Source organism: Saccopteryx bilineata, chromosome 5 (genome assembly GCF_036850765.1).
Source record: "Saccopteryx bilineata isolate mSacBil1 chromosome 5, mSacBil1_pri_phased_curated, whole genome shotgun sequence".
Classification (NCBI taxonomy): domain Eukaryota; kingdom Metazoa; phylum Chordata; class Mammalia; order Chiroptera; family Emballonuridae; genus Saccopteryx; species Saccopteryx bilineata.
This window is the reverse complement of record NC_089494.1, coordinates 264,444,649-264,459,598: the sequence shown is the minus strand read 5'-3', so window position 1 is coordinate 264,459,598 and position 14,950 is coordinate 264,444,649. Positions and strand designations below refer to the sequence as shown.

The 14,950-nt window shown below is 46.3% G+C and overlaps 1 protein-coding gene across 1 annotated transcript in view; it reads left to right on the top strand.

Annotated features, from left to right (window-relative positions):
* The window catches only part of GRK4 (G protein-coupled receptor kinase 4), a 69,927-nt gene that overhangs the window by 46,460 nt on the left and 8,517 nt on the right, over positions 1–14,950 (top strand). The window contains exons 10-11 of the mRNA XM_066280428.1: positions 8,823–8,860; positions 14,592–14,681. Coding sequence (XP_066136525.1) covers positions 8,823–8,860; positions 14,592–14,681 — 128 coding nt within the window. The remainder of the gene's footprint in view (positions 1–8,822; positions 8,861–14,591; positions 14,682–14,950) is intronic.

Genomic DNA, 14,950 nt, shown 5'->3' with positions numbered 1-14,950 from the left:
AGAGGAGAGGGAGAGACATAGAGAGAGAGACACACACAGAGAGAGGAGAGACAGAGAGAGAGAAGGGGGGAGGAGCTAGAAGCATCAACTCCCATATGTGCCTTGACCAGGCAAGCCCAGGGTTTTGAACCGGCGACCTCAGCATTTCCAGGTCGACGCTTTATCCACTGTGCCACCACAGGTCAGGCCCATCTGGGAAACTTATATTTATCTTTTTAAGAAAATTCCAAACTGTTTTCCAAAATGGCTGCACCATTTTACATTCCTTCTGGGGTTCCAGTTCGGCCACCTCCAACACCTGTCCTCTGACTTTCTGATTCTAACCGTCCTAGTGGTACGAAGCGGTATCTCAGGGTGGTTTTGATTCACCTTTCCCTGATGACTGATGATATTAAGCACTTTTTCGTATGCTTATTGACCATTTTTATATGTTCTTTTTTTAAAATGAGCGCGGGCTCATCCGACTTGAGCATGGGTTCACCAGCTCGAGTGCAGAGGTGCTGGCTTTATTTTTTTTTAATTTTTATTTTATTTTATTTTATTTTTTTAATTCATTTTAGAAAGGAGAGAGAGAGAAGGGGGGAGGAGCTATAAGCATCAACTCCCATATGTGCCTTGCCCAGGCAAGCCCAGGGTTGTGTTTTTTTTTTGTTTTTTTTTTTTTTTTTTTTTATAATTTTATTTTTTTAATGGGGTGACATTAATAAATCAGGATACATATATTCAAAGATAACAAGTCCAGGTTATCTTGTCGTTCAATTATGTTGCATACCCACCACCCAAAGTCAGATTGTCCTCTGTCACCTTCTATCTTGTTTTCTTTGTGCCCCTCCCACCCCCTATCCCTCTCCCATTCCCCCCTCCCCCCCGTAACCACCACACTCTTATCAATGTCTCTTAGTTTCACTATTATGTCCCACCTACGTATGGAATAATACAGTTCCTGTTTTTTTCTGATTTACTTATTTCGCTTCGTATCATGTTATCAAGATCCCACCATTTTGCTGTAAATGATCCGATGTCATCATTTCTTATGGCTGAGTAGTATTCCATAGTGTATATGTGCCACATTTTCTTTATCCAGTCATCTATTGATGGGCTTTTTGGTTGTTTCCATGTCCTGGCCACTGTGAACAATGCTGCAATAAACATGGGGCTGCATGTGTCTTTACGTATCAATGTTTCTGAGTTTTGGGGATATATACCCAGTAGAGGGATTGCTGGGTCATAAGGTAGTTCTATTTTCAGTTTTTTGAGGAACCACCATACTTTCTTCCATAATGGTTGTACTACTTTACATTCCCACCAACAGTGTATGAGGGTTCCTTTTTCTCCACAGCCTCTCCAACATTTGCTATTACCTGACTTGCTAATAACAGCTAATCGAACAGGTGTGAGGTGGTATCTCATTGCCGTTTTGATTTGCATTTCTCTAATAGCTAAAGAAGATGAGCATCTTTTCATATATCTGTTGGCCATTTGTATTTCTTCCTGGGAGAAGTGTCTATTCATATCCTCTTCCCATTTTTTTATTGGATTGTTTGTTTGTTTGTTGTTGAGTTTTATGAGTTCTTTGTATATTTTGGATATTAGGCCCTTATCTGAGCTGTTGTTTGAAAATATCATTTCCCATTTAGTTGGCTTTCTGTTTATTTTGTTATCAGTTTCCTTTGCTGAGCAAAAACTTCTTAGTCTGATGTAGTCCCATTCATTAATTTTTGCCTTCACTTCTCTTGCCATTGGAGTCAGATTCATAAAATGTTCTTTAAAACCCAGGTCCATGAGTTGAGTACCTATGTCTTCTTCTATGTACTTAATTGTTTCAGGTCTTATGTTTAGATCTTTGATCCATTTTGAGTTAATTTTTGTACAGGGGGAGAGACTGTAGTCCAGTTTCATTCTTTTGCATGTGGCTTTCCAGTTTTCCCAGCACCATTTATTGAAGAGGCTTTCTTTTCTCCATTGTGTGTTGTTGGCCCCTTTATCAAAAATTATTTGACTATATATATGTGGTTTTATTTCTGGACTTTCTATTCTGTTCCATTGGTCTGAGTGTCTATTTTTCTGCCAATACCATGCTGTTTTGATTGTCGTGGCCCTATAATAGAGTTTGAAGTCAGGTATTGTTATGCCCCCAGCTTCATTCTTTTTCTTTAGGATTGCTTTGGCTATTCGGGGTTTTTTATAGTTCCATATAAATCTGATGATTTTTTGCTCTATTTCTTTAAAAAATGTCATTGGAAGTTTGATGGGAATTGCATTAAATTTGTATATTGCTTTGGGTAATATAGCCATCTTGATTATATTTATTCTTCCTAGCCAAGAACAAGGTATATTCTTCCATCTCATTATATCTTTTTCGATTTCCCTTAACAATGGTTTATAGTTTTCATTATATAAGTCCTTTACATTCTTAGTTATGTTTATTCCTAAGTATTTTATTTTTTTTGTTGCAATCGTGAAGGGGATTATTCTTTTGAGTTCCTTCTCAGTTGTTTCATTGTTGGCATATAGAAAGGCTATTGACTTCTGTATGTTAATTTTGTATCCTGCGACCTTACTGTATTGGCTTATTGTTTCTAGTAGTCTTTTTGTGGATTCTTTGGGGTTTTCGATGTATAGGATCATATCATCTGCAAAAAGTGATACCTTTACTTCTTCTTTTCCGATATGGATGCCTTTTATTTCTTTGTCTTGTCTGATTGCTCTGGCTAGAACCTCTAGTACCACATTAAATAAGAGTGGAGAGAGTGGACAACCCTGTCTTGTTCCTGATTTAAGGGGGAAAGCCTTCAGTTTAGTGCCATTTAATATGATGTTAGCTGATGGTTTATCATATATGGCCTTTATCATGTTGAGATATTTTCCTTCTATACCCATTTTGTTGAGAGTCTTAAACATAAAATTGTGTTGTATTTTATCGAAAGCCTTTTCTGCGTCTATTGATAAGATCATGTGGTTTTTGTTCTTTGTTTTGTTGATATGGTGTATTACATTAACCGTTTTACGTATGTTGAACCATCCTTGAGATTCTGGGATGAATCCCACTTGATCATGATGTATTATTTTTTTAATATGTTGTTGTATTCGATTTGCTAGTATTTTGTTTAGTATTTTAGCATCTGTATTCATTAGAGATATTGGTCTGTAGTTTTCTTTTTTTGTGCCATCCTTGCCTGGTTTTGGTATGAGGGTTATGTTGGCCTCATAAAATGTGTTTGGAAGTATTGCTTCTTCTTCAATTTTTTGGAAGACTTTGAGTAGAATAGGAACCAAGTCTTCTTTGAATGTTTGATAAAATTCGCTGGTATAGCCGTCAGGGCCTGGACTTTTATTTTTGGGGAGGTTTTTAATGGTTTTTTCTATTTCTTCTCTAGTGATAGGTCTGTTTAGGCTTTCTGCTTCTTCTAGACTCAGTCTAGGAAGGTTGTATTGTTCTAGGAATTTATCCATTTCTTCTAGGTTGTTGAATTTAGTGGCATAAAGTTTTTCATAGTATTCTACAATAATTCTTTGTATATCTACGGTGTCCGTGGTGATTTCTCCTCTTTCATTTTGGATTTTGTTTATATGAGTTCTTTCTCTTTTTTCCTTGGTAAGTCTTGCCAAGGGTTTGTCAATTTTGTTGATCTTTTCAAAGAACCAGCTCCTTGTTCTATTAATTTTTTCTATAGTTTTTCTGTTCTCTAATTCATTTATTTCTGCTCTGATTTTTATTATCTCCTTTCTTCGGCTGGTTTTGGGTTGTCTTTGTTCTTCTTTTTCTAGTTCCTTAAGGTGTGAAAGCCCAGGGTTTTGAACCGGCAACCTCAGCATTTCCAGGTCGACGCTTTATCCACTGCGCCACCACAGGTCAGGCCTATATGTTCTTTTATTGACCATTTTATGTATTCTTTGGTAAAATGTCTATTCAGATATTTTGCCCATTTCTTTTTCTGAAGTGAGAAGCAGGGAGGCAGAGAGACAGACTCCCACATGCGCCCAACTGGGATCCACCTGGCATGCCCACCAGGGGGCAATGCTCTGCCCATCTGAGGTGTTGCTCTGTTGCAACCAGAACCATTCTAGCGCCTGAGGTGAGGCCATGGAGCCATCCTCAGCGCCCAGGCCAACTTTGCTCCAATGGAGCCTTGGCTGCCGGAGGGGAAGAGAGAGACAGAGAGGAAGGAGAGGAGGAGGGGTGGAGAAGCAGATGGGCTTCTTGTGTGCAGAGAAACTGTCTTGTGTGTCCTGGCCAGGAATCGAACCTGGGACTTCCACACGCTGGGTTGTCACTCTACCGCTGAGCCGATTGGCCAAGGCTATTTTGCCCATTAAAAAAATTTTTTTTTAATCTTTATTTATTCATTTTAGAGAAGAGAGAGAGAGAAAGAAGGGAGGAGCAGGTAGCATCAACTCCCATATGTGCCTTCTTGACCAGGCAGGCCCAGGGTTTTGAACCAGTGACCTTAGTGTTTCAGGTTGATGCTTTATCCACTGCACCACCACAGATCAGGCTATTTTGCCCATTTTTTAAAAAATTTATTCATTTTTTTTTAGAGAGGGGAGAGAGAGAAAGAGAGAGAGAGAGAGAGAGGAGAGACAGAGAGAGAGAAGGGGGGAGGAGCTGGAAGCATCAACTCCCATATGTGCCTTGACCAAGCAAGCCCAGGGTTTCAAACCGGCGACCTCAGCATTTCTAGGTCGATGCTTTATCCACTGCGCCACCACAGATCAGGCTATTTTGCTCATTGTTAATGTGGGTTATTTGCCTTCCTGAGTTGAAAGAATTCTTTATGTATTCTGGATACAAGTTCTTTTCCAGATACAAAATTTGCAAGTATTTTCTCATAGTCTGTGGCCTGTCTTTTTATTTTATGAATAGCCTCTTCTGAAGTACAAAGGTTTTTTATTTTAATGAAGTCCAATTTATAATTTTTTTCTTTTACCTATCACACTTCTGGTGTCATATCAAAGAAATCTTTGTCCAACCCAACAGCATGAAGATTTTTGTCTGATGTTATTTATTAACTCTGTATTCTACTCTGTAGGCCTGTAGGTCTGTTCTTCTGCCAATGCCACATTGTCCCCATTCCTGCAGCTTTGAAGAAATATGAAGCCTCTAACTTTGTTTTTATTCAGGATGATTTTCGCTATTTTGGGTCCTTGCTTGGCATTGCCATATAAATGTTAAAGATCAGCTTGTCAGTTTTGAAAAAAGATGTTTTGCCTGCTGAGGTTTGCATTGACTCTCTCTGTCAGTTTGGGAGTGGACATCTTCACCACACTGAATCTTCCGATCTATGGACGGTATTATCTTTCCATTTATTTAGATGTCTTTCATTTCTCCCAGCAACGTTCTGCAGTTTTCGGTGTGTAAGTCTTATGCTTTTTTTTGTTTGTCTGTTTGTTTTGTTTTTTTTAATTTTTTTTTATTTATTCATTTTTAGAGAGGAGAGGGAGATACAGAGAGAGAGAGGAGAGACAGAGAGAGAAGGGGGGGGAGGAGCAGGAAGCATCAACTCCCATATGTGCCTTGACCAGGCAAGCCCAAGGTTTCGGGCCGGCGACCTCAGCATTTCCAGGTCAACACTTTATCCACTGCGCCACCACAGGTCAGGCCCTTATGCTTTTTTTTGTTAAGTTTATTCCTAAATATTTTATTCTATTTAAAATGCAGTTATCGTCATTTCACTCTGGACTGTAGATGACAAGGTCTCCAGTTCTTGCTCTCGTAGGTTTGGCTTTGCGTTTCCACTTTGCACAGGTCTCTAGGTTACTGGGCCAGGTCTCAGATTGGGAGATAAATTTTGCCGTTTATCTTAACCATTCAGTCAATTATTTTGCTTTATCTTGGTGGAATATAAAAATTCTAACCCAGACCTTATGAAGACATGTCTGTGCAGTGACAGCTTTTCCATATGAACCCAGCGGTCCGTGCCAGTCACAGCCTGTGGACAGCCAGTGCTGCAGCTGCACTGGCCCTGGCGGCTCTTGTGATTGCAGGACGCCTTCAGCAGTGACTATCGGGAAAGTGGGACAGGCAGGTTCATTACTTACATGTCCTGGAAATTATATGGCACTCCTGGGGTTGAAGGTAGGGGCCTAGTGTTTCAGGATTCACTCTTTGTTGGTGGATTTAAAACATAAGAGTGTGGGTATTTAAAGTCTGGGAAGAGTTGCCTGACCTGGGGTGGCGCAGTGGATAGAGCGTCAACCTGGAATGCTGAGGTTGCTGGTTCTAAACCCCGGGCTTGCCTGGTCAAGGCACATATGAGAAGCAACTGAGATGATGCTTCTTATTCCTCCCCACCCCCACCCTCTATCCCCTGCCTTTTTCTCCCTCTCCCTTCTCCCTTCTCCCTCTCCTCTTTCTAAAATCAGTACAGAAAATATTAGGGAAAAAAAAGAAGAGTGGGAAGAGAAAAAGCAAGTGACCCAAAAAGCTAACCAGGATCTCTAAAACAAAGAGATGAGGGGTAGTCTGGCTCTTTCTCTGCTCCTGTGGCTGGCAGTGTGTTTACTGCAGGTCACCCTCTTTGAAGGGGACGCCTCAGCAACCAAAGCTTAAGTCAGGCACCTGCGTGACAACACAGGAAAGCCACTGTCAGGGCTCACACCACATCCACAAACAAAAGTGGCTGTGCTGTCCAGGCTAATTATTTGTGGTTTTATTAAATTCTGAAGAGCAATTTATGTGTCCTAAGGCAACCCTAAACGGCCTCACAGTGCTTTCCTGACGCTGTGTTTGACAGTCACAGTCTTTCAGGAGTTCCAAGTGGATTTGGACACTTGGCTCTGTTCATGGGAGTGAGGAGTGACCTGACATGTCGCTTTGTCAAGGATGGAGAAGCCACTTCTTTTCTTTCCGAGAAAGAGTGACATTGTGCAGTGGGGTGGATATATGTGACTCCGAGAGGCTGGGCTGGTTTCTGCAAAGAGCGTGAGGTTTTTTTAAGATAAAAATTATTTAGAGCCGAGACTCTCTGCTCTCTCAAAGGTGGAAGAACACATTGGTGGCTTTAGGAGTAGGAAGTGTGTTCCATGTGATGTCTTGTGGCCCCAGGTTTCTGCAAAGGGCGTGTTCCTGGAGACAGTTGAGGTTACGAACGCACTGTAAGCTGGATGCCACATGTGGTTGGACAGCATTGTCAACATGAACACACAGGGTGATTGCTGCTGAGTCTGATCCACACTGAGGAACAGATCACACGGTGGGGTCTGCCCATGTACGGCCGACCCCAGGTTACAAAGGAGCTATGTTCTGTACATTTGTTCTTAAGTGGAATTTGTGTGTAAGTTGGAACAGCTATGTTTACTTATTAAACGCTACTTAGACAGATGGTTGTCTTAACATAGCATTTACTTTTACCTTTCTGTGCATATAAACAAACATGTTCAAACACAGCCTGAAACCGCCTTGGACGACGCAGAAGATGAGGGCTTGTTGGAGAGCCTGGGGCTGGTGTGAGGGAGTCAGGAGTTGGTTCTGCTGCTGGACCAGTGTCTTGAAGTCGGCATTGGGGAGGCTGTACTACACAGCTCTTCTGTTCTCATCAATGGCCCTGGAGCATCTCGGGCCTCCGGGAACTGCACGGAAAGCTCTGGTGAACGTCCAGTGTCAGGATCTCGCTCCTCTAACGTCGCCGTTCCTGCTATAATGAGACAAAAGGCATCAGCCAACTCTTTTATAGAAAACTGTTTTGACCAGTGTCCTCTCCACACAACACCCTGTGCCCGCACTTGGACAATGGCACCAGAGAACTGTGATTCAAGTCTGGAGAAACGGTTTCTGAGGAAAGGGTCAAGACACAACAGCACTTGGTGGCCCGAAGCTGGGCGCTCGTCCCCGCACAGCGTGGGGTGGGTGAGCACCCGGCTTTGGCAGGTGTGCCAGCGTTGTCCAGCCTCTGCAGGCCCCTTCCGTTTGCTGCACCTCAGGAGGAGCACATTGTCAGCAGCTGCCCATGGAGCCTGTGTGACAGTTACAGCACGAGCCTGGGCGTGTAAGAGTTAGTGGAGAGGTGTTATTACTCCTACTGTGGTTATTTTGTGCAATGTGTACACACGTTTCTTTTCTGAGCCGGGTGACCAGCGGGTGACGGACAGTGTGTGGTGGGCTGGGGAGGAGCCGCAGGAAGTGCTCCTGGGCGGGGTGACGTCAGGCTCCGATGAGCCGGTGACGTCAGGACCAGGCGAAATGCTGGTCCCCAGCCAGGCCGGGCGGTGTCTGGGCGGGCCAGCTCTGCCGTGATGCTGGCTCACACATGGAGGAGTGAGGGTTTAGGGGTTTTGTTTTTTAAATACAGAAAAGGAAACGAAAAACATGAAACGCTCACCTCTCCACCCAGACAATGCAGAAGCGTGTACACACGGCTAGAAAGTGCAAACACAGAAGCCACCACCCCACCCTCCCGCCGCCCCTCCCCTCCCCAAGGTCACACCCTTGATCAGGGCAGAGCCAGGCTTTGAATCCACGCCTGTCTGACCCCCCCAAACCGAGTTTTTCTAGTGTGATGACTTTTCAGTTGTTGACATTTTAAAAAGTATATTAATAACAAGAGAAACTGCCAAATTCATTAAGGACTCATTTCTGATGTTTGAACTGCACTTTTCAATGCTGAAATGTCGTCACTTAGATCTGTGGACAACTTGTCCTTCCATGTGACGACGAGAGCCTCATGACAACGTGAGGGCTTCTCACTTGATCCAGAGGGCAGTGGTGTGATCTGCCGTTCCTGCTGCTCACAGCGCCGAGACGTCGGGTCATTTCTGAGGACTGCTGATGGGTCAGGGCCGACTTCACACAGCTGAGCTCTGAGTTGTGGTTTCTTCCTTTGCAGAGACTTAAAGCCTGAGAATATTCTCCTCGATGATCATGGTGAGTGAGCCCTTCCCGTCTAAAGTATGCACTTGGTTAAGAAGGACTCGGATCCAGGAAGTCCGCGTGGACCTAGCCAGTTAATGCGACACAGAAACAACCATGAAAAGAGAAACTGGTACACGTTCTTTTAAAAATATGACGTGGATGACATTGTCACTCCCCTGTATTTGGACAAGCAGCATTTGATCATTGAGTTTTAGAAGCACATCAAGGTGAACTCTGAGAACATTTTTCTTTCTCCTCTATTGCTGTTGCTCACGTCTTACTTTATTCCTTAGATGTGTAGTTCCAGTCCCCCAAACAGTGGCACGCTGCCCGTGACGCTGTCCTCTCACAGAGCACGGTTCACAGGCAGGAGCACAGATGGCCGAGCGGGCTCTCTCACGCTGGCAGTGGGGACCCTGTAGTAGTGGGGGACCCTGTAGTAGTGGACAGGAATGGGCCCCTGGGGCTGGCTCTTGGCCAGGAGCAGGGACGCTTACTCAGGCCTGGGCTCTCTCACGCTGGCAGTGGGGGACCCTGTAGTAGTGGGGGACCCTGTAGTAGTGGGGGACCCTGTAGTAGTGGACAGGAATGGGCCCTTTGGGGGACCCTGTAGTAGTGGACAGGAATGGGCCCCTGGGGCTGGCTCTTGGCCAGGAGCAGGGACGCTCACTCAGGCCTGGGCTCTCTCACGCTGGCAGTGGGGGACCCTGTAATAGTGGACAGGAATGGGCCCCTTGGGGCTGGCTCTTGGCCAGGAGCAGGGACGCTCACTCAGGCCTGGGCTCTCTCACGCTGGCAGTGGGGGACCCTGTAGCAGTGGACAGGAAGGGGCCCCTTGGGCTGGCTCTTGGCCAGGAGCAGGGACGCTCACTCAGGCCCGGGCTCTCTCACGCTGGCAGTGGGGGACCCTGTAGTAGTGGGGGACCCTGTAGTAGTGGGGGACCCTGTAGTAGTGGACAGGAATGGGCCCCTGGGGCTGGCTCTTGGCCAGGAGCAGGGACGCTCACTCAGGCCCGGGCTCTCTTACGCTGGCAGTGGGGGACCCTGTAGTAGTGGGGGACCCTGTAGTAGTGGACAGGAATGGGCCCCTTTGGGCCAGCAGCAGGGATGCTCACTCAGGGCTGGGCTCTCTGGGGACAACTGCACAGGGAGTGCAAGGCCTGTCGCCAGATGAGAAGGGTTGAAAATCGCTGGTCCAGCGGAGAGCACGAGACAAGGCTGACAGGACTCCGCCAGAGGAGAGGGCAGGGTTTGAGGCAAGAATCCCGACGGCAGATGGGGCACTTGCGATGCCCTGGCTCCCTTACACGTTCGTCCGCTGAGTGCTCTTCTGCTGCTTTCTGATTTATGCATAAAACAGCCACCCTGTGAGGAAGGGAATGAGTTCTCATTTGATAAAAGGCGAAAGACACCAAGCTTTGAAAGTCTTATGCCAAGACTGTGTCCACAGCTTCTGTCTCCTAGCCTGTGGTTCATTCTTTTTCTTGTTGCTGTTCTTTTTCTTCCTTTTACTCCAACCCCAGCCCCAACTCCAACACCTGCGGTTCATTCTCAGTGCTGTGCTGCTGGCCAGTGAGGGTTAAAACAGCTTTATCTTATTTATTTATCTTTTCTTCTTTTCCAAGTGAGAGGAGGGGAGATAGACAGGCTTCTGTACGTGCCCCTGTTGGGATCCACTGGGCAGCCCCTGTCTGGGGCCCATGCTCACAACCGAGCTATTTTTAGTACCTGAGGCAGAGGCTCCCTGAAGCCATCCTCAGTGCCCGGGGCAATGCGCTTGACTCAATCAAGCCATGGCTGCAGGAGAAGAGAAGAGAGAAAAGTAGAAAAAGAAGGGGAGAGAAGGGGGAGGGGAAGGGGTGGAGAAGCAGATGGTAGCTTCTCCTGTGTGCCTTGACTGGGAATTGAACCTGGTACATCCACATGCCAGGCTGATGCTCCACCACTGAGCCAACTGGCCAGGACCAAATGATGATATTTTAATTCTGTCTTTTCTTTTGCACTTATTTGTAGAGATTCATCTATAAAAAAGTACTTTGCTTCATCAACATTTGTTTACTTGTTTATTCAGGAAAATCAGGAGAAATACTTGAATATGACATCCCTTTGTTTTCACTTTTCAGAATATTGTTTTAGTTCTGTATCATTCTCCAAGATGACCAAGAGATGTTTGTTTTTTCTGTTTTACTCTCATTATGATCTTTTGGGTTTTAACACTGATATGCTTTAGTCCATCCGTGTCATAATTCTTTTTTTTAGATTTTATTTATTTATTTTTCAGAGAGAGGGGAGAGAGAGAGAGAGAGGGGGAGAGAGAGAGAGAGAGAGAGAGAGAGAGAGAGAGAGAAAGAAGGGGGGAGGAGCAGGAAGCATCAAGTCCCATATGTGCCTTGACCAGGCAAACCCAGGGTTTCGAACAGGCAACCTCAAGTGTTCCAGGTCGATGCTTTATCCACTGCGCCACCACAGGTCAGGCTCATTATTCTTTTTTTTTTTTTTTTCCTTTTATTTCCGAAGCTGGAAACGGGGGAGAGACAGTCAGACAGACTCCCACATGCGTCCGACCGGGATCCACCCGGCACGCCCACCAGGGGGCGATGCTCTGCCCCTCCGGGGCGTCGCTCTATTGCGACCAGAGCCACTCTAGCGCTGGGGCAGAGGCCAAGGAGCCATCCCCAGCGCCCGGACCATCTTTGCTCCAATGGAGCCTCGGCTGTGGGAGGGGAAGAGAGAGACAGAGAGGAAGGAGAGGGGGAGGGGTGGAGAAGCAGATGGGCGCTTCTCCTGTGTGCCCTGGCCGGGAATTGAACCCAGGACCCCTTGCACGCCAGGCTGACGCTCTACCACTGAGCCAACCAGCCAGGGCCGTCATTATTCTTTTTATTTTTATTTTTATTTTTTTATTTTTCTGAAGCTGGAAACCGGGAGAGACAGTCAGACAAACTCCCGCATGCGCCCGACCGGGATCCACCCGGCACGCCTACCAGGGGGCGATGCTCTGCCCACCAGGGGGCAATGCTCTGCCCATCCGGGATGTCGCTCTGTCACGACCAGAGCCACTCCAGCGCCTGGGGCAGAGGCCAAGGAGCCATCCCCAGCGCCCGGGCCATCTTTGCTCCAATGGAGCCTCAGCTGCTGCGGGAGGGGAAGAGAGAGACAGAGAGGAAGGATAGGGGGAGGGGTGGAGAAGCAGATGGGTGCCTCTCCTGTGTGCCCTGGCCGGGAATCGAACGCGGGACTTCTGCACTCCAGGCCGACACTCTACCATTGAGCCAACCGGCCAGGGCCTGTCATTATTCTTTTTGATGTTCAGATTGTTCCATCTTTGGGCAATTGGGTCAAGGTAGAGTAGACTTTAATACCTTCCTTGTTTTCTGCTATGATAATGTTCCAGGATTATCTTGCACGTGTGCTGACTGAGACCTGGAGTCAACCATTTCTCCAAAGACCCCCAGTCTTCTGTGTGGGAAGCGTCATCACTGAGAGACCCCATGTGGGTGCCAAGGTGCCCATCCCTGCCATGTTGATTGTTCTTCCTAGGCCTTTTCAGCAGACAGAGAAAACATGTTTTGTTTTTCTTTTTCTTTTTTTTTTTTTTCATTTTTCCGAAGCTGGAAACGGGGAGGCAGTCAGACAGACTCCCGCATGCGCCCGACCGGGATCCACCCGGCACGCCCACCAGGGGGCGATGCTCTGCCCATCCGGGGCGTTGCTCTGTTGGGACCAGAGCCACTCTAGCGCCTGGGACAGAGGCCACATCCCCGGCCGTCTTTGCTCCAATGGAGCCTCGGCTGTGGGAGGGGAAGAGAAAGAGAGGAAGGAGAGGGGGAGGGGTGGAGAAGCAGATGGGCGCTTCTCCTGTGTGCCCTGGCCAGGAATCGAACCCAGGACTCCTGCACGCCAGGCCAACGCTCTACCACTGAGCCAACCAGCCAGGGCCTGTTTTTCTTTTTTTTTTAAATTGCATTTATTGGGGTGAAACTGGTTAACATAATTATACAGGTTTTGGGTGCCCAATTCTACAACACATTTCTATACACCATCTTGTGTGCTTACCCCCTTTTAAAAAAATAGTCATTACGGATTCATATTGATATTCCCAATTCTTATTTAACGTCTTCCTTTTGCATTTGTGTTTTTTCCTAATCCTGAAAATAGTTCTTCATGACATTAACATACTTAGAATATTTTTCTCCACTTTATTCCTTTAAAGTGTGACAGAGATCACTCTCCAACACTCAGTGGAGCTCTCCCGGGCCCTCAGTCTGCTGCCTGCAGAGGCGCTGTGCCAGGAGAGAGCGGGCAGTGCAGTCTCTGCTGCTTTCCGTAGTGCGGCAGCGCCCAGCCTGGTGCACACGGTGCTTCCTGTGCCATGTGGGTGTCTGGGTAGACCCACGGGAGTGGGGTGCTAGGCCATGGGCTAGACTGGTGTGGAGTTCTGCCCGATTCCTCCCGAAGACGTAGTGCTGGTTTGTGCTCCCACCAGCAGGGGTGAGCGTACCTGCTTCCCCACACCCCACCCACAGCCCGCGTTCTCACACTTGGAGTTTTTGTCAGTTTGTCAGTACGTTTACTGTCACTTCTCAGTTTTAAAAAAAATCACTTTTTAAAAGAAAAATAAGAGAGAGGAACTTAAAATTGCACCTGTGTGTGCTCTGCTTAAGCATAAAATACATAAAGTTGTGTTGTTGAGTGAATCTTTTGTATGGAAGGAGGAAACTGAGACACGTTGATAACAGGCAGGGCTGGTGCTGGCCGAGTAGCTCAGTGGGTTAAAGCGTCGTCTGGATACACAAAGGTTGCCAGTTTGATCCCTAGTCGGGGAACATACAGGAACAGATCAATGTTTCTGACTCTCCCTCACTCTCTCACTTTAAAATCAATAATAATAATAATAATAACAACAACAACAACAGGCAGGACTGGACTCAAACTCGGGCTTTGTGGCTCCGGAATCTGTTCTAACCCTTCTTCTGTCTTGCCTCCTGGAGGGGGGAGGGGGCGTGTGCCCACGCATGATAGGGTTTGTGATGCAGGTCATTCTAAGTACAAGGTCCATTTTCCTGTCTTGAGCATTATGTAGACTGATTTAGAACTATTTCAGTGCTTTGGAGGGCTTACCAGCTGGTTGTCTATGGTTAAACCAGTGGTGGTCAACCTAGTCCCTACTGCCCACTAGGGGGCGTTCCAGCTTTCATGGTGGGCGGTAGTGGAGCAACCAAAGTATAAATAAAAAGATAGATTTAACTATAGTAAGTTGTTTTATAAAGATTTATTCTGCCAAACTTAGTGAAAATCCGACATAAAGTACTTGGTAAGTAATTATTATTATATGTTTTAATTTGCTGTAACTCTGCTTTATAAATTTTATAAAGTAAAGTGACTTCCCTACTTTATAAATCACCATTACTGTGGAACCGGTGGGCGGTTAGAAAATTTTACTACTAACAGAGATACAAAAGTGGGCGGTAGGTATAAAAAGGTTGACTACCCCTGGGTTAAAGGGCTTATGCCAGTGGCCAGGCATAAATGGAATTTCCTGCTGTTAGTGGAACTGAACACACTGGATAGTATTTTAGTAAATGTGGAAAAGTTAAATGTAATTTTAGATATCAGTATCTGTGAGTGTGGATTGCTATAAATTCCATTCATGATTTTTAGATTTTTCCCCCCCATTTTGTATTGTTGTTGAAGTGTCAATACATTTCCTTGTGATATGTATAATGTATTTGAATACACACAGGACATATCCGGATTTCAGACCTTGGTTTAGCCGTTGAGGTCCCAGAAGGGGAGACGGTTCGAGGAAGAGCTGGAACAGTCGGCTACATGGGTACGCAGGAGGCCCCTTCAGCCATCCTTGCACTTTCTGTCTGGGTGCCCAAGTCCTCGGAACACAGAGGATTCAAGATGCCAGTGCACCTGGGGCCCGTTCTGTCAGAGGCACAGGTGGCGCCCGAGGTCACGCTGGGTCATGTGGGAAAGCCGAGGGGTCCTCCTGTCCACTCCTCTCCTACGTGGGACTGAGGCCCACAGGGAAGGCAGATTTGGGACCAGGCAGCCTGTCTCACTCTGCCGCTGCCACCCCCGGTACACGATGGC